The 20130-nt window shown below is 36.9% G+C and overlaps 1 protein-coding gene across 1 annotated transcript in view; it reads right to left on the minus strand.

Moving 5' to 3' along the window:
• The window catches only part of Utp20 (UTP20 small subunit processome component), a 95206-nt gene that overhangs the window by 4330 nt on the left and 70746 nt on the right, over positions 1-20130 (minus strand). Inside the window, exons 42-58 of the mRNA XM_026397192.2 lie at positions 19502-19641; positions 19130-19286; positions 15662-15760; positions 14619-14786; positions 12482-12648; positions 11701-11842; positions 9444-9560; positions 7998-8168; positions 7652-7783; positions 7183-7293; positions 5751-5830; positions 5258-5327; positions 4942-5124; positions 4129-4260; positions 3582-3714; positions 1523-1710; positions 724-795 (exon numbers count right to left, since the gene is read on the minus strand). Of these exons, the coding sequence (XP_026252977.2) occupies positions 724-795; positions 1523-1710; positions 3582-3714; positions 4129-4260; positions 4942-5124; positions 5258-5327; positions 5751-5830; positions 7183-7293; positions 7652-7783; positions 7998-8168; positions 9444-9560; positions 11701-11842; positions 12482-12648; positions 14619-14786; positions 15662-15760; positions 19130-19286; positions 19502-19641 (2262 nt within the window). The remainder of the gene's footprint in view (positions 1-723; positions 796-1522; positions 1711-3581; positions 3715-4128; positions 4261-4941; positions 5125-5257; positions 5328-5750; positions 5831-7182; positions 7294-7651; positions 7784-7997; positions 8169-9443; positions 9561-11700; positions 11843-12481; positions 12649-14618; positions 14787-15661; positions 15761-19129; positions 19287-19501; positions 19642-20130) is intronic.

Consider the following 20130-nt stretch of genomic DNA (forward strand, 5'->3'; position numbering starts at 1 on the left):
TAGACTATTTCATAGCAACAAATTGCATATTTATAAGTGCCTTCTCTGAATTTACATTTTATGATTTTTTTTTTTTTTTGGTACCAGGGATTGAATTCAGGGGTGCTTAACTACTGAGCCACATCCTTAGGTCTTTTTATTTTTAATTTTGAGACAGGGTCTAGCTAAATTGATTAGGGCCTTGCTAAGTTGCTAAGGCTGGTGATCTTTCTGCCTCAGCCTCCTGAGATGCTGGGATTAACAGGTGTGTGCCACTGCACCTAGCAGACTTTAAGATGGGATAACCCACTTGCTCACATAGTAGATCACACAGTAGCATGAATATTATTGCTTTCTCTTTAACTTTAAGGGATAAAGGGAGGAAACTCAATATTATAGTTTTTCTAGAAAAATAACCAATCAGTGCCCCTTAAAGCTTTTGTCACAAAGTGGAGTATATGTGAAACCCTTAAGATGAGAAGATTAATAGCCTCCCTCCCATTGTATCATCTTTATTGGGAATTGTAAATGGAATCATGAGTTCCTCCAACATAGTCCCCAGAGTTGACGAGACTTGTGTGCATAACTGAACAGTTTATTTGAGTATATGTCTATATTTTGTGAAATCTGTCAAGCACTAAAATAGCAAAAACAACAACAAAATCCAAATGTAAACATATTTCTAGACTATTTGGTAGAATAGTAGGTTGCTTTCACTTAAACTTGGGGAGCTATAATTCTTACCTGCTCTCCTAGAGACTGATCCAAGAATTTGGAATGCAACTGATGGCAAGAGGCTAGAGAGATACTTTTCATCTGTAGAGAGAAATGGTCATTGGCAAACATAACATTTCTGATTATTAAGAAAAAAAATGACCATAATGCAACTGATGTACTAGATTTTGCTCTGCATGACAACCTATACAGAGCTGTAGAGAAAAGGTCACAACCAGAAATTACGTAATTATTCCCTTCTACCTGCCCCAAACATGTCAGTCCCCCCACACCCACCAAAGTTTAATGTAATGGTCTAATTTCCTAAAACTATTAGAATACTTTGCAACATTCCAGTAGTTTTTTCTTTTTTCTCTTTCCCCTTCCATCTTATGCTTATCCAGTATTTATGGAATTCTCACTATGAGCCACACTGTGCTAGGTTTAGGAATCAAGAAACAGATATAACATGGTCCTTACCTAACATCTTTATGAACATGATCTCATATAGTCATGAACAAGGTTATAAAGAACACAGGACAGACAGTTAATCTTATTTTTTCTAATGTTGATAAAAGACACACAATGAAAGATGGACAAGCTAAATAATCACAAGTTTGATTAGACTGATGATCTAAAAATTATCTTTGGAAAACTGGCCTTGAGGGTAACCCCTCTCCAGTTATTAACACTTATTGATTCACATATGCAACATGTTGTCAGTTGGAGGAGTTTTTCCCAAGGGAAAACACTAAGATGTTATGAGAACCAGAGTGAACATTTCAGAGGTCACAAGTCAAGGAAAAGGTTTTAGAGAAAGAAACCTTACCTTCTGTTCAAGATCACCTGTTAGAAACCTGACTGCTACAGGGTCTGCGAATTTCTTTTTAGTCTTTTTGGCATTCCATTTTTGAATAAGCTCCTCTGGATGGCAAGAAGCAAAGAGTAATCCAAAAATCTGGGCCGCTGTGAGCCACACCCAATTGTGTGGGTGTCTCAGGTGAGAGTGCACATGACCTAGGGGAACCAGAATGCATTCTCAAATGCTGCACAGCTTTTATGATTCATAGTAAATATGAAATGGGCATATATTATATGTTTGGGAAGAATAGCCAAAGATGGCCAAAATAGTCCATGTTTCCTGGAAGACCACTAGGAGATAGAGAGAAATGAGGTGAAGAAACCCTAAAACAGCTAGGAAACTAACTCCCTGGGTGGTAAATGGCACTGAAAAGATATGCCTAAGCTTACGCACAGACTTGTTTCACACAGATTAGTTTCAGATTCAGGGAAATAAGATGACATTTTAACATTATGTTTTCTGAAGTGACTAATGTAAAGATATATATATATTATATATATAATAGTGAAATTGGTGGTTCAAAGTAGCTTCCCAGAAAGCTATCATTCATGAGTGTTTTCTTTGTGCCAGGCACAGAGCCATGTGTGTTATATACATTACCTTATTTTTTAGAGCCTCACAACAGTTCTGTGATGTGTCATTTCCAATCTAACATGAGGAAATGAATTTCCAGAGAGGCCAAATGTCATGCAATGGGTAGAGACTGGCCTGGGCCCCAGAGCACATAATTCTTCAGCATTAGAGTATACACCCTTGGAAAGTACATTTGTAAAGTCTTATAATGTAGGTGTTGTGAATGGGATGGATTAATCATGCCACGTTTCAGTTTTAGCCTATACTACTATATTTCATGAATGTTATTTACATCTGTTTAAATCTTTGTAACAATCTGGCCATGTCTCAGTGGAGCCAGACCCAAACAGGTCATATAAACAGTTATTTCTCTTTTTTTGGTAGTAGGGATTGAACCCAGGGTACTTTACCACTGAACTACATCCCCAGTCCTTTTTATTTTGATACATGATCTTACTAAGTTGCTCAGTCTGGCCTTGAACTTGCAATGGTTCTGCCTCAGCCTGAGTCACTGGGATTGGAGGTCTGTGTCACCATACCTGACTAAACTGTGTTATTTCTCACAGGATCACAGTTTCTGGCTCTTAAACCAAGAACTAATTGAAATGTATAGTGTGTTAATGGAGTCTTTATTTTTCATTTAGAGAGTGATATAGTACTTAAATACACCACCCAAGTGAGATGGTTCAGTAAATTACAGCAATTTGCATGATGGCTATTGAAAAGGACAGCTAGGAAGTGAACTGTGGTATAGTAATAAGCTTACTCAGGTACAAATAGCTAAAAAAAAATCATAACTATTTAGCAAAAAGACTAGATAGAAATATATGTACACATTTATACATATTTCAAAACATTCTGTACAGGGAAAATATATATAATTCTTACATGTCAATTATACCTTAATAAAGCTGGGGGGGGGCAGCAAAAGGAAGAAGTGGGAAAATATATGCCAAATTATCATCAAATAGAACTTGGGAGAATTTTTCCTTTGATTTTGTGACAATATTCTCTTATGGATGAAATGTGTTACATGAAGTAATACATACACACACACACACACTTTTTTTTTCAAAAGAACATTTTGACTGTAATCAATCTGATAGGATCTTTCACATTTTTTTTCCTCATGGGCTTTTCCCTTCCCATCTATTTTTTGAAGATGTTCCCATTCTAATTTCCCAAATCTATTTTCAATAATTGTATCACAACTGTTTTTTTATACCAGGGACTGAATTCAGGGGTGCTTAACCACTGAGCCATATCCCCAGCCCCTTTTTATTTTGAGACTGGGTCTTGCTAAGTTGCTTAGGACCTTGTTAGTTGCTGAGGCTGGCTTTGTACTTGTGATCCTTCTGCCTCAGCCTCCTAAGATGCTTGGATTACAGGTGTACACCACCATGCCCAGCCTAATGTGTTTTTAGATTTAATTAAATAAAAAGGAAATACTTACTCCAGATTTTACTCAAAGTCTCAGAGGGCTTGGTAAACTGAATAAAATTACATTCCTTGATGAGTTTACTTATTAGCGTGAGAAAACTGAAGAGCAGGCGATCTGCAGCTTTTTCTTCAGTCTCTTCCATGATCTAAACATGGGGTGATTGCATATAAATGTAAGACAACAACCTGGAAGTACCTGGGATACATGTTTGTGTCAGCATGTAAATCCATATCAAGTCACTATGGGGCTGTCACTTGACTAGGATGTTTAGCAGCATCTCTGGCCTTTATCCACTACATGTCAGTAGCAACCCCCACCCTCCAACTGTGACAGCCAAAAATATTTCTAGACACTGCCAAATGTCCTATGGGGGGCAAAATTGCCTGAGCTGAGAACCTTTTACCCCCATCTTAAAAAGAAGTTCCAACTGCACTAAATTCTTGCTTTTATTAACAAAGAACATTTTTAAAGAAACTACTTAATCTACTAGTTATACTCTGTCAAGTACAACTTTCTTATAAAAATCATCAGAAAATTTATTCCTTAACAAATTACTTACATCTTTAAAGTTATCAGGATTAATTTCCTTTTCAACCACAGGAAGAACATTTCCAAGTCTTCTCTCAAAATTAACCCCTTCACTTTCCACAAATAAGCCACAGACCAGGGCAGCAAGTTGTCTATTTAAGCTCTATCAAAAATAAACCACCACAAGTGAGTGTTAATACAACTTGGGAAGATGTTTATAAAAATTATAAAACGAAGGTGGGGATTATGTTAACAATCAGACAGTAAGAAACCTTTTTGATGCCAGAATCAACAAAATATAGTGTCACGGTCAACAAACAGAAGTGAAGCAATCTTTATACCCAAGAATAACATTAGAAAAACGGCACTTATCCAGTGAGTATTTTGATACACATTTTTCCATTAAAAAAAGAAAAAAGAAATAGAGGTTTCATTCCCAACCTCAATTATATAGATATGCAACAAATTACTCATTAATATAAAAAAACATATTTATATTCTAAAGATGGGCTAGTGATGATGGTGGCAGAGTCAATAAGTGAACAGAATAATAGAAATTACACTCAGAAAACCAATAAGCAAAACTGGAAGCAGATATTCACCAACTGGGTCTGGTTAAGTAAATGATGATTATATTCAAGTAGAGTGCTTTGCTAGCAATAACAATGCATTAGGAATACAAATGACTCAGTGTTAACTTTCTATAATTTCTTACACTTTCTGAAACTTTGAGAATATATTACTTGCATAATCAGATACAAATATAAGCCAGTTCTACAGTATATAATATGAATTTTTATTTGAAGTTTGGACTTGTTGAACTATGATTAAAAGCAATACTAACCTTTTTCCCTCCAAACCAGGAGATAACCATATCAAATAACCAGTCTTTTTTCTCAAGGCTAATTTTACTGAGTAAGGATTTGATTGCCATGGATGCCATCTTTTTACATACAGCAGAGTCATCATTCACCATCATTAGACAAAGAGGGATGAAGAACATCCCACAGTTCTCATGGAGCAGTCCCTACAGGAAAAGAGGCATTGATGAACTTAGTGGGCATGGAATTCCTACAATTGCTGTCCAACAAGGGAAAGCCCAGGGCTTCCAGGGATCATGGGCAAACAGTTGAAGGGTTTCTCTTTGTGATTCATAGTACCTGAGGAAATGTGTCAAAGAGATAAGCGATCATTTCCAAGGTGGACTCTCTTCCAGTCTCATGTTCATAACTAGGGCAAGAACATTAGATGAACTGTTAGTATCTTCTACATTTATTTTTAAAAAATTTAAAATATTACAGTTAGGTGTCAATCTTTTTCTTAGAAACACAAAGTGCTCTATTTGCTCAATTTTAATGTTTATATTCATCAAGCTACTGAGCTCTTTTAAATGTAATTTTATTAGATTTTCAACACTGTCCTCAGTGGACTTTACTGACAATCAATAGTAATATTAAACTGAGTGAAAATTAACTTAAAGAACTGACATATGAAACCAGACACAGTGTCTGACAATCAAGCCTACAAGTCACACCAGCATCTTCAGAGAATGTGCCACTGAAAAGGACAAAAGCTTGTCCTTTTCAAGACAACCACCATGTTAAAAGAAAGAAACTAGCTTTTTGCCTCTGCATAAGAAATGGTTCAGCTTACTTCAGTTGAGCGAGCATGAATTCCAAGTTGGGTCTCAATTTCTCACCAAGGGGATAGTCAAGAATGTATTTCAGAAAAACCTAGGGGGAAAAAAAAAATCACACAGTTAATCATTTAGATCCTGTCACTCCAGGATTCCTGTTTCCTAAGCTGTTTTCTGAGATACACTCATACTCTATAAAATTTTTGCAAAAGGGTAATCAACCAGGCTTTCCAACTGACTCCAGCTAATTCTGTCTACTAAGTCAACCACTGTGCCCCTTCCTATCTCCTGCTTCACTCAGCTGGATCTTAACCCCTGTGCCTGGCTGAGTCAAGTCTTGACCCCCCCACTGCTATGGTGGTTTAAGACCCAAATCTCAACTTACATATATATTAGAAGCTGATCTGACAGGTGGGGCAGTCAACTGAGTAAGGACTATGGTTCAACCTTGTATCTCCCCTTCATATGAGAATAACAACATGGTAATGAATTAATACTGATAATGTATGTGCCAAGCACTATGTTAAGTATTTGTTTCTTGGCTAATTCTCCTCACTCCCTTAGGAAGTAGGTGGTGGTATCACATTTTACAACTGAAGATAAAAGATGGCCCAGAGAGGTTCAGTAACTCGCTCATGTGATGGTACCAGAATTTCATGCCTAGTCTATGGTCAAAGACTTCATTTAAAAACCATTAGTATTTAGTCTCCTTTATTAAATGATGTGCATTAGTTCTCACAATTTATTAACTTTCCAAGGTCTGCTTTTTTTCCTAGCTATAAAATGTGGATAATATTCTTTTGAAGGGTAGCTGTAAATAGAGGTCATGTGTGTAAATTCCTGGGCAAAAGCTAGTGTTTTAATAAAAGCTAGCCATCCTTCCTAAGTAATCAAGCAACTTTTTTTTTTTTCCCAAAGACATGTTTCTTCTCTTCCATCCTGGCCTTCTCAGTGGTCTAAAACCTCCTTCAACCTGGAGTGTGTATTTCTAATTCAGATCTCCCACTTCTTGGGTATGATATATATTCAAAGATTAAACAAATCTGAGTGTGTTACTCCTCTGCCTAAGGATCTCAATAGGGTCTTACTCTTCTTAGAACAAAGCCCTAAATCTTTAACAAGACCACAAGATCCTGCCCCACCTGGCTTCCCCTGCTCCCTCCACCCACCCTTCATTTAGTTCCTCAAACAAGGTGAGCCTTATTCACCTAAGGGTTACCTTCCTCAGGTATTTATTTCCCCTTCTCCTGCAAGTTTTGGCTTACCTGTCAATCCTCAGGAAAGCTTTCTCTGACCTACCTCATTAGGTGTTTGAGTCTCAGAGCATAGCAAGAATATGACAAAAAGTAGTCTTCAGAATTCAGTTAATACCAAGAGCTAACTAAAAGATGAACTGCTAAGGTGGAGCCCACCCAACCCTCACTATGGGAATAAGCTCCCTCTACACACCTGTCTGCATTGGACTCTGGCAGGTTCACTTTGTGCAGAAATTGCCAACTTGGACACTTTTCGCATGACGTCATCAATTTCTGGGACCAATAATCTTCTTGATAAAATGGCCTAAAAAATATAAAAAGATTCATTTCATGTGTTTTACTGTGTATGTAGGTACTTTCAGATGTAAAATAGCTGTAGACACTTTTCAAGCAATGAAAGTAACTTCAAATGAAAAAGAAGACGCACTTGGTAGAGTACCCGTATTTGTTCAGTATTCCCTGGGAATGTTAAGTAGTGTATTCAAACATTTTCATAAGTAGAACGTTAGCTTATGACTGACACATTAAAATCATCATAATCTTTATAAATTACTTAAATTCAGTGGTCCAACAACTAGTCAAAACAATATGTTCCACATTATTCTAAATACTAGACCTGAGACTCACAAACTGTGAAAGACAAGGTTATAGTGACACCATACCTTCAGAAGACCAAATGCAGTGGCTTGTCTTGAAGTATCGTAAATGTCCTCTTCAGCATAAGCCAGTAGAACTTGAAGCTGTTTTTCAGTTATCTGGTAAGATTTGACTTTCTTTACAAGTATGGTCACACACTGCAAATAATAACAGTGAAGTTAACAGACAGCATACTCCACATGTCAGGATCCAGTGAAATGATAACGAGTTGACTTTTTCACACAGGATACTAACCCTCAAGCACTAGCAAATTATTATGGAAATAATTCTGACCAAAGAGCAATGGGGAAAACTGAACTCTGGTATTACTCTAGGTCCTGGCTTTTTCTAGGTGCAACTGATTCACCTCACCTTGAAACAATTTACCACCAGGTGGAAGTTCTGGCCCCTGGCAGCCCCAAGTTTTGCATAGTTCTTCAGCAAAAGAAAAAGGTGTTTCGTCAGCTGTCCTGCTTTTCTTTCTATGGAAGGCAGAGGAAACCTTAAGACCCAGATCAGACATTGTAAAGCACCTGTGATCACCTGAGAAAACAAAATAATAAACAGTCAACTTTGAAGTGACCAAATCCATCAACAAGGCACCAGAGGCTGTGCAGATTATACAAGTGGCTGAGTTGAATAAATTAATTTAGGATTTTTGTTTGTTTTTTGGAAAAATACATTTTAAATGACTCTTCTATTTTCCAGAATGGTACTTCAATGTAATCCATCTTTTCTCACCCTGGGAATGTTAATATAGTGTATTCAAACATGTATAAAAGGCATGTACTGGGCATCATCATTATCATTATTGGTGGTGCTGGGAATCAAACCCAGGGCTCTGCCCACCCTAGGTAAGTGCTCTATCACTGAGCTACATCTCCAGCCCTCTATTAGTTATATAAATAGAAAGATAAAGAAGGAAACTATCTCTGTGTGTAAGGAAAAGATAGGTGGAACAGAAATTAAGCAGAGGAAAAATTAACAGTCATATAAAGTTTAGTGCTATACACAAGGATATAGAAAAAGTGTGCTAAGACCATGTGCTTATACATGAACTTTGAAGGTCAAACCTTGCAATCCCCAGGATCAGCTAGTTTAGCTCTACCTAAAATAATCCTGCTGCTCTGACTACTACACTGCAATGGATTTGATGAAAACACAGAAGAGAGATGGGAGTTTTAAAGACCTAGATGTTAAATCCCAGTTTTATATTTGACTACTGTGTGACTCCAGAGATGTTATTACCCTCTAAGCATCTTCACTTCTGAAGGTGCTGTACATAAGTGGGATTTAGAGTCCAACAGACCTAGATTCATATCTAAAACTGTAACTAGACCCTAGCCCTAGTTTTCTCATCTATAAAATAGAAATGTTGGGAAGAGGGATGTGGCTCAGTGGTAGAGCACTTCTCTGGCATGCATGAGGCCCTGTGTTTAATCCCCAATATCGCAAAACAAACAAATCCCAGAAATGTCAAGAATATTTGTCTAAGAGGTGGTAAGGTTCAGAAGGATTATGGAAATATGGACTTTACGAGATTGACGGTGGTAAAGATGTCCACTGGTGTTGGGACAATACTAATCACCCCTATGAAATTGTGAGGATCAGATAAGATGATTAATGTACCTAGAAGCATTCTAAAAGATATTAAGATCTATCCAAACAAATGGGACTTATTAATTCAGGAAACAGTGGCAGTTCGTAGTATCACCATTTCATTTAAAAACTCCACCATCTCACAAAGCAAGAGCCCTGAAATAAGTTCCATCTAAGAATTCTGCATGACATGGCTCTTGTGAGGGAATGAATGCTCACCTTCACATCCATGGAACCCAGGCAATCTATGAGGAGAGTCACAAAAGGATCCAACATTTCCAGGACATGATCACTTGAAGACTTGATCTTGGAAGTCTTCAGACTCAGATGAAGCAGCTAAAAAGTATAAAAAAGATATTGCACATTAGTTGTTTTGAAGATTGGATGTATGAGGTCAAATGTAAAATAAGAGATACACATGAAACGTTAAGCTGCTTCTGTTTGAAATGACGAATATTTTTAAGAAGTGAGAAATGGCCTTGGAGAGTCTTAATAAGTCAAGAAGGTGGAAGCTCACTGTGCAGTTGAGATACTAAGTCCATTTAGCAAATGGTCACTCAGCATCTGCTGTGATTCCAAGCACTGGCTAAGTATGCTGGGCAAAGCAATGACCAAGATGAACATGGTTCCTGTCCTCATGGACCTCAGCCAGGAAGACAGACTCAAAGTTTGACTGCTAGGTACTCTGAGGCTTGTCGGGGCATGGGTAGAGGGAAGAGTAAGCAGTGAAGTCTTGGGGGCAGCAATAGAGTATGGGGACTTTATGGATGAAAGGGAAGCCAGAATGGCTGGAGCATATGTTGGAATGGTATAGGATGAGGCTAGAACCCTGCAACCCAAATGAAGGACTGTGCTCTCTCCTAGGAAAAATGGAAGCCAAAGGAAATAAAATAACCAGATTTGTATTTTTAAAAGCTCATCATCTTAAAAAATATATAAAATAAAATAAAAAATAAAAATAAAACTTGAAACCTTGTCTTTGTTCAGAGATTATAGGATGTCCTTGGAGAAAGTCCCCAGAAATTGACCCAAAACTCCTGGAACTGAAAAACTATTATAGCTAAGTTGCAGGATATAGGTTACAGAAGGAACACAAGTCAATCACACACCCTATATACCCTCAATGAACAAGGAGAATTTGAAATTTAAAACACAATAGCATGCCAGATGTGGTGACACACATCTGTATTCCCAGCAGCTCAGGAGACTGAGGCAGGGGACTCTCAAGTTCAAAGCCAGCCTCAGCAATTTATTGAGACCCTGTCTCAAAATAAAACATAAAAAGGGCTCAGGATGTGTCGCTATGGTTGAGTGCCTAAGGTTCAATTGCCCCCATCCCACCCAAAGGCAATAGCATTTACACAAGCATCCCCAGACCTGAAATATTTTTGTTTAAATCGAATGAAATATGGTCAATGTGAAAAAAGCAATACAACATTGTTAAATTTAAAAAAAAAAAAAGATATTCATGTTTATAAAGAGAAAAATAGAATTGTTAAGATGTCAGTTTTTCCTAATTTGATCTACAGATTCAATGCAATCCCAAACAAGATTTCAAAGTTTTATATTTGAACATAAACAGTTATTATTTGTCAACTAAGTTTTAATTAATATTATTAATTAAATTGAACTGTGTATTGACAAGCTGGTTCTAAAATTTACATAGAAAAGCAAAGACACTAAATTTCCCACATACTATTGGAAAAGAAGAAAAGAAACAGGAAATGAACACCATCAAACTTTAAGATTTATAAAGATACAGGTATCAAGATAGTAGGACATTTTCTGAAGAAAAGACAATGCGGCCAAAGGATGACTCAGAAGTCAATTCACAGTGACACAGCTATTCTTTTTTTTTTTTTTTTTTTAAAGAGAGAGTGAGAGAGGAGAGAGAGAGAGAGAATTTTTTTTAATATTTATTTTTTAGTTCTCAGCAGACACAACATCTTTGTTGGTATGTGGTGCTGAGGATCGAACCCGGGGCGCATGCATGCCAGGCAAGCGCGCTATCGCTTGAGCCACATCCCCAGCCCAACACAGCTATTCTTAACAAAGGGGAGAGAATCTTTAATGCATAAAGGATGGTCTATTTAACAAATGGTACTGGAAAAACTGAATATCAACATGTAAATTAAAATAAATATTCTAGACACATCTCACAAAAATTAACTAAAAAGACCACACATGCATAAATATAAACCCCAAAGGATAAAATTTTCTAGATAAAATGGGACAAAATCTAAATCCCCTTAGGTTTGATGATGTTGTAGATACAAACACTAAAGGCAAAATTCATGAAAGAGAAATTTTTCTAAGTTGGAATTAATTAAAAAAAAAAAATCAAAGTCAAAGTGGTTTAGAGCTGCTCATGGGCAAGGCAACAGTGAAATCCTAGTAAATACTAGAAATTCAGCAAAAGATGAAATAGTACAGACTCTGTGAAGTCAGTGAGTTTCATTTTAAGAGGAATTCTTACCCGAAGCCCAGACTCAATAAATATGTGCATGTTGGTTTTCCTGCTCACAACAGCTTTGGGTCCACCTCGAACTGGAGTTGGGGGGAGCAGCAGGCAGCTCTGGGGTGGCAGACGTGGATCGGGTGCAGGGACTGCGGGACTCCTATCAGTCCCAATGGAATAAAAATGGAAAACACTGTTAGCTGCATTCCAAGAAGTTAGTGTGGCCCTCTATGAAGATGAGAGCCTAGCACTGAACATATACTCTGGTTTCCTCCCTTCCCTTAACCACAAACACACAAGAGATGCAATCCTGTTGATCAAGTTACTAGGACGGTCCTTAGAAACAGAGGTTTCTAAGGAAGATGAACAATAAATGAAGATGAACACAAGAGGACATTCCCTTTGATCCCTGAAAATAAATGGCAAGGAGCCTTTCCCACAACACAAAAGCAAAATCCAAAGGAAGGCATTTTCACATGTTTTAAGTACAGACTCTGTGAAGTCAGTGAGTTTCATTTTAAGAGGAATTCTTACCCAAAGCCCAGACTCAATAAATATGTGCATGTTGGTTTTCCTGCTCACAATAGCTTTAAATCTGCAATAAGCTGTGTATATTTAAAATCTATCCTTTCATTCAATAAATATTTAAAATAAAAATGACCTCATAGAAATAACATTTCTGTCACAGATACCTCAAAGAAAATCTTATGTTGAAAAGTAGCACTTTGAAGGACCAAAGTAGTACTTGTGTTTCACATAATATAATTTTTATCTTTCTTTAGAGCAAATCCAAACTTACTTGTCTTTCTCTGTTAATAGGGGTAGGTTTTCACTGACCAAACCATAACTGAGCAATAGAATGGATTCTGCCGTCATTTCCTGATTTACAATTAATCCTGCTATGATTCTGCGTAAGGTTTCATGAACTTTTCGGGCCAGTTTTAAACTTGTGGTATTTTGTAAGATCTAAAGGCAAACATAAATGTTAGGTAGAAATAACACAAACACAATTAGATTCACTACAATTTTTTTTAAATTTGCTTTCTAATTTTTTTTTTCTAATTAAAAAATCTATTCTAAAATTTCAAACAGTAATATATATATCTCACACACACACACACACACACACACACACACACACACACACACACACAAAGTCACTTATAAACTCAAACCCAAGAGATAACCACTGTGAGCAGTTAGAGTGCCTCAGAATCCTTCCATTCCTTCCCTGCTCCCTCCTTCCCTGTTGGTGAGGTAGCAAGACATACTGCTAGAAAAATGACGAGACTTCCAACAACGTTAATCTTCTAAATGTAACAAACGGGGTAATTTACACACAGGCACCCTGTACCATAATAAAATGTATAGTCCCTATTCTAAGCAACCATGTGACTGAACTACAATGACCAAGCCTCAGGGTTTGAAATTAATTAGTGGGTCAAATCAGAGGAATTTAATGTAAACTCAGGATCATCAACCACAGTAAAATACTTAATCACTACTTGATAGGATAGGACTTCTTGCGGATGACTCTCTTTAATCCTCAGTAAACATTGTTGGGAGTCGTCCAAAGACTAACTTCCCCATCCCCCAAGAAGAGCTGTCCATTGTAAGTCCTGCTGGCTCACATGATCCTTACCCACCAATCAGAGCCCTGCTAGCTCACCTGATCCTACCCACCAATCAGACTAGCCCTGCTGGCTCACCTGATCCTTATCCTCCAATCAAAAAGCACCCCATGCCAACTGTCAACCACCCCTAGCTCTATAAGTGTGCAGAGCTGTTCCTCAATAAATGGGCATTTGCTCCAACGACAAGCCTTGTTCCTTCTTTCAAACATCAACATTCTTATTAGGCTCAGATAATACTATGTGCATTCTAGGAACAATTATGAAATTCTTCTAGCATCAAAGCATTTGGATTAAGAGTAATTCATGTCACTAGATAGTGATTTTTTTCTCTATTTTTTGCCATAACCGAGCCGCTAAAAAGCCTTGTAGGTTCAAACAGCAACTCTTTATTCCCGAACTCTCACCAGCACTCTACACTCACTTCCCGGGAACACACTCCACTGGGCTCTGAGCACCAATTCTCCTGGAACCCCCCTCCCCCCCACGATATCAAGGGGACATCCAAAGTAGCGGGATCCTCCCTAATCCTAGAGCCGCCCTATTCCCAGCTGGATCCATCCTAATCCCAGAGCAGGGTAGGGTCACCTTTCAACCATTCCCTCTGGCAAAAATGCCAGGCATCATTCTGACTAAACTGTGGCTCTCAACAATTTTTAGTACATAAAACTGGAATAAAATGAATCGATAATGTTATTGTATGTTCATCCCTGTAACAGGCACAGAGAAACAACAGAAAACTAGGTTAACTATAGTCCCTACTCTTAGGGGAAAAAATGAAAAAAAAAAATGGAAAGAATGTGAGCTTTGGATCATAAAGATCTGGAACGACATTCTGACTTTTCTTCTTAACTGTATTCCTTTTTGCTCTTCTGAGCCTGAATTTTCCTATCTGTAAATGGAAATAACATTGATCTCATGGGATGATTGTGAAGATAAGAAGAGAAAATGTAGCAGTACTTAGAATGTGATTTATGTTCAATAAATTCCAGTTACCTTCCTCTTGGCAGTCTGGGGATACAGTTTGATTCTAAAGGCTATGTTCTTAGCTGCTGCCCTGACCCAGCTATAAAATTCACTTGCACTCCAATTCTTGATGCCTTTCCTTCTGCATCTCATGGATTACATCAGGGACTGAATGGAGTCTAGAGCACCCAACGCAAGGCTGCCACCTAGTGACTAGAGGGTATTCATGACCTTAGCACTAAAGGAAATCCTGGGTACTCAAGTAGTTGTTTTTGCCCTATAGGTTCCTTTCAGGAACTCATAATTTTGGGACCACCTGAACTGCATTCTAGTCCTTACCTCTTTCAACGGAACGATAAGTTTTGTGACCTGATCTTTTCCTACAAACTTGCCCAGGATTTCATAAGAATCGTAACTCTTGCTTCTTCGTGCCTCCATGACTTTGGAGAGGATCTGCTTTACTTCCTTCTCTTCAGCAACAGAACCAAACAATTCATGGTTAAACACCTTTGAAAGCAAAAGGACAAAAGGTGATTAAGTAGCCAACACAAGCAGTCTTTGACAAAAGCACAGGTATAACCAAGTCAAAGGAAAGCAAATGGGGAGGGAATGAAATGAGATGGCAGGAGTTTCTATTAGATTGTACTTGTTTTCAATGCAGTTTAGGGACCAGTAATAAAAATAAATAAATAAAAATTTAAAAAAATAAACAAATAAAAATAAAACATGCAGAAATACTTTTAGTTTAATATTAATGGAAAACAAAAGAAAAGTATTTCACAGACAAAAACATATACAGAACAGATACTTCTTTTATGATAATACCAGAGAGTTTAATTTCCCTTTAAGAAATTCTATTTGCAACTTAATTATAGAACTTAATGTAAATATTTAAATTAAGAGTCAAAACTAGTGCCCATATTTTAAAAAACAAATGAACAAAAGGCTGTGTGGCAAATTTTTTTCCTGTTCCCAAATCTACCTCCCAAATTACCAATTATCCAATTCTTTTATTTATTGGATAAAACATTATCCAATATTTTCCATTGGCATATTATAATTATACATCATAATGAGATTTGTTATTACATAGTTGTACATGCACACACATTATTCAATTTTTAAAGTTAAAATCATTGTTAATTTTTCATTATAAAATGAAATTCTACTCCAGACTATATCTCTGATTATTCCTTCAAAATGGATTCTTGGAATTGAAAATTTCTGTTCCTTTTAAAAGCTGTTAACATACTAAACACCCACTCTACCACAGAGCTACCCTCACTCCTCTATTTGTATGGATATTATTATTTTCTGAATTCATTTTATGCCCTCTGCTTTAAAAAAAAAAAAAAACTGGAATTCCATTCTGTAAATCTTACCTCAATCATGATATCTAAACAAGAGTCCAAATCCCCAACTTGCAGCTTGTTGCTAAGGCCTTGCAGCAACATGTAAACAGTGAAGGTGAGCACGTGGACCTAAAAGGAGATGCACAGTGAGAACAGGAGTGGGTACAAACCCCATGTTAAAGAACATTAAGATCTAAGAAGTACTGCAAAGAGAGCACTCAGAGTTTATGTTATTGCTGAGAGCTTTGACAAATGCCACCATTAAAAATCCTTTAACCAAGTGAGCACTGTACGAAGGATGTTTAGAAACACATTACCAATGCTTAGGATCTATAACTGTGACTAAAGCAGGTCAGTGATTTATAAAGGCCCCAAAGCCTTCAACTTTAAAAGCCAAACTGTGAATTAAGGAGCTTGTTAATGCTGAATGCAATCAAAGCTGGTACATAAGGATAGAAACAGGTTTTTAAGTTTTTGCCCACAATAGTAATCAAGCAAACATTTACTAGGAACTTACACTGTATTAATACAGGTACTGAATTAATATCTCACATGTATAAATATTTAAATCATTTAAGCTTCATGCATTCTATCTATGGTGTAGGTGCTAAATTATCAGCATTTATCAGATGAGGAAGCTGAGACACAGAGAAGGCAAACAACTTGTCCAAGGCTGCACAGGTAAAAGGTGGAGTTAGGATTCAAAACCAGAGGGGCTGGTACCATAGTCCCAGGTCTATATCACTGCAGTATACTGACTTTCAAGTTTTTTGCATTTTTAATGCTGCTTCCATGACTGTCTACCCACCAAAGCAAACATCAGATTATAACCAAAGGACAAGGAAACACACTTGGTTGTCAATATAAAAATTAGACCTTAAAGGCATAGTTTCTTTTGTATCTTACTTGAGACCTTTAAAAATACTTTTTACATATTTACATGTTTGCTATGAGCTTTATATAATTCTTAAAAATCCCTTTTCGGGGTAGGGGTGGAAGGATGAAGGACACCTGAAGAATACAATTTTGGTTTGTCTACATGATTAATACTAAAACACCAAAATTATTTTTGTCTACCCTATTTTAATTCTTTTAACAAATAAGATAGACTTGGAGAATAGCTGAAACAAACAAACAAAAAAAGGGTTACTCATGGAAATACCTTTGGTTTAAGGAATGTGTGAATGAATTCTCAAGGACAGAAATGCACTGAATTCATCCACATATGCCAGCACCTGTGACAGCATCTCACCTATAGTGCCATGAAGTAAATGCTGGTTAAAAGAACAGAATAAAGATGAACACTAAAAGGGGCTCTGGTTCAGGTAAGATGGAGAAAAGCACAACTAGTCACTCTGTATTGGATGTAGCTATAAAGTCTGGACAGGACCCAAGGAGCAACTCTCAGGGGAGAACATGAGAACCGAAATGCCACAAAATGTTCAGAGAGTTTGCTAGCATTTTTCAGCTGACACAGAAGTGGGCGCCAGGATGAGCCTGAGGGAATGCTGGGAAAGCTTTCTATTCTGGTGTGAACAGGAGAGAGAACTCATCAGGGAAAGAAAGGGTATGAAAATCTCTCATTTTATTTTTCTTGTCTTAATTTTTTCCCATTTCTGGAACCCCAGGCCCAAGCAACACTGTCGAAGTAGTGACAGTGACTTATAATTAGGATTGGCAGGAGATTGGCAACTCTGGGAGGGGAACCTGAAAACAGACTAATGTAAATTATCTAATCTAAGTAATAGAAAGGAAGACAACTGGAGGAAAAATAAACAGATGCTCAGGGACTCATGAGAGAGAAACAAAAAGTTTAACTTTCATTTCATTGGAGTCCCAAGGGAGAAGAAAGGGTAAACTGCAAAAAAAGTATCTGAAGAAATATTGGCTAAAAACTCAAATTTGGACAAGCAGCTCAATTTACCCCAAACACAGTGATCTCCAAAACAAACCAAACAGCAAGCAAACAAAAAGTCTTAAAACAGAAGAGTGGGGTATTTGTGCAGGATTCTGGGTTCATTCCCCAGCACTATTAAAAAAAAAAAAAGTATTTATGAATGCAGACAGAAAAAAATGTATTATATAGAGGGGAAAAACAAATTGGACAACTCATCATGAATAAAAAATTTAAAGAAAACAAACAAAACAAAACAAAACAACTTGCTACCAAAGGACCTACTACCACCAGATCTGTCTTAAAAGATGCTAAAGAAAGCTCCTTTAGACCGAAGAGAAATGATATCAGAAAGAAATTTGGAAATTCAGAAGTAAAGAGTAAGTGAAAAAGTAAATAGGTAGTATAACAGACTACTTTTTCCCTCTCATCTTTAAAGTATGTTTGACAATTAAAAGCAAAAGTTATAACATCACTTGAATAAGTTTTTAATACACAGATATAAATAACTGTAATACAAAAAAGGGAGGGCAAAAGGACTTATATTTTGGACTTATTTTACATTCCACCTGAAGTAGTAAAACACTGATTCTCGGGACACTGTTAAAAGTGAAATATATATATGATACCCTAGAGCAACCACGAAAATGTCATACAAATGTGATCAAAATGAACACAGCCATTTTAGTGTTATAACCTACGAAACAGGTTGACCTTGCCCATAAATAAATTAGAACACACCATGTAAAGCTAACTTCCAGGAGTGTTAACTGGGTACTTGAACAAACTGTAGTGTTTTCCAAACTTTAAATCACACAGGGGACCTTACTAAAATGTCGTTTCACAGGTTGGGTGTAGGGTCCTAATTTCTGCATCTCCAACAACTTGGTGTTTCATATTCTGCCTGGTGCTCTTACTGTTTTTATAACTTTCATGATTTAACTTTTTTTTTTTTTTTCCTGTACTGGAGATTGAACCCAGGGGCATTATACCACTGAGCTATGTCCCCAGTCCTAATTTTTTTTTCTGAGACAGGCTCTTGCTAAGTTGCTGAGGGTCTGAGGATCAAACTTTCGATCCTCTTGCCTCAGCCTCCCAAATTGCTGGGATTACAGGTATATACTACCGTAACCAGCCTATGTCTGCTTTTTTTTAAAAAAATATTTATTTTTTAGTTGTAGTTGGACACAATACCTTTATTTTATTTATTTATTTTTATGTGGTATTGAGGATCGAATCCAGAATTTCGCATGTGCTAGGCGAGCACTCTACCACTAAGCCACAACCCCAGCCCCTATATCTCCTTTTTAAAAAGATCTTTTTAGGCCTAAGTTGCATGACCTTTTTTCCTCTCAAATTATTTGATACTGAATTTCATGTTCTCTGGATATTAATAAAATTATTAATTTATATTGAATATACTGTCTTAGAATGAACAAGAACATATTTATTTGCTTAAGAGTTGAAACATAGCTGAGTGTGGTGGTGCTTGACTGGAATTCCAGCAACTCAGGAGGCTAAGGCAGGAGGATGCAAGTAGTGGTCAAAATGCAAGTATTTGAAATCCAACCCATCTTGAATATAAAGCACACAATGCAATTTACCTGATACCCTCGGACAAGGGTGGTCTTTAATTCTTTTAAAACATACTGCAGGAAGTGCACACCAAGATCTTCTATTATTTTTGTGAGTGTGCTGCGTGCTATGTCTCTGATTTCCTGTGCTCTATTCTTGAGGAGAGCACACACTTTCAGCAAAATACTAGAAAATGAGAAGTTGAAAAACGATCAATCAATAAACACACAAAAATTCAAATATCATTCTATCTCTTAATTACTTATAATGCTAGGTTTCCCTTAGTATTCAGAAGTACAACAAAGTAGGATAGTACCTCTCTTCTTTGTAACAAAAAAGATTGAAAAGTTAGGAAGAAAAGAACCAATATTTGAGGTTTCCTGAATTTGTCACATACATACTTTGGCAGATTAGCTTCCATGACCTCTTGTGGAAGGGACTGCATCAGTTTAACCATGGCAAAAGCTAAAGGGACTCGAACCACTTCCTCATCGTTTACAATCTTGGACTTGATAAGCTTGTGTTCTTCTTCTCTTTTAGTCTATAAAAAATTTCATGTTAAAACAAAAATAAGGATGAGAGTCCTGCTTACACTGTAACTCTGTATTTGAAAGACAAGCTCTTTTCATGTTTAAGTCCATGTCTAGCTGTCTTTAAAAAAACTAAAAGTTGTGTCAGTTGGAACTTTCAAGTGTTTGTGTAACATGGTTGGTACATGAAAAATATGCCTCCAATAGAGAAGGTTTATTTACAAAGATACAAAATGACCAAGTCAATACCTTATATTAGCAATTGGCAAACGTTTTTGTAAAAAAGTTTTGTAAAAAAAAAAAAGCATTTGGCCTTGTAACCCTCCTGTAGTAATGCAAAACCAGGATTAGATTACATGGAAACAAATGGGCATGTGTTCCCATAAAACTTTATAAATACATAGATACAGCACAGAGACCAGAATTTGGGGGCTCAAAGTTTTACAGTAAAGAGGAAAGGCTCTAGCTTCATGAATATGCACTGCTAAATGTAATTCCTC

The sequence above is a fragment of the Urocitellus parryii genome, chromosome 5, assembly GCF_045843805.1.
Source record: "Urocitellus parryii isolate mUroPar1 chromosome 5, mUroPar1.hap1, whole genome shotgun sequence".
Lineage (NCBI taxonomy): Eukaryota > Metazoa > Chordata > Mammalia > Rodentia > Sciuridae > Urocitellus > Urocitellus parryii.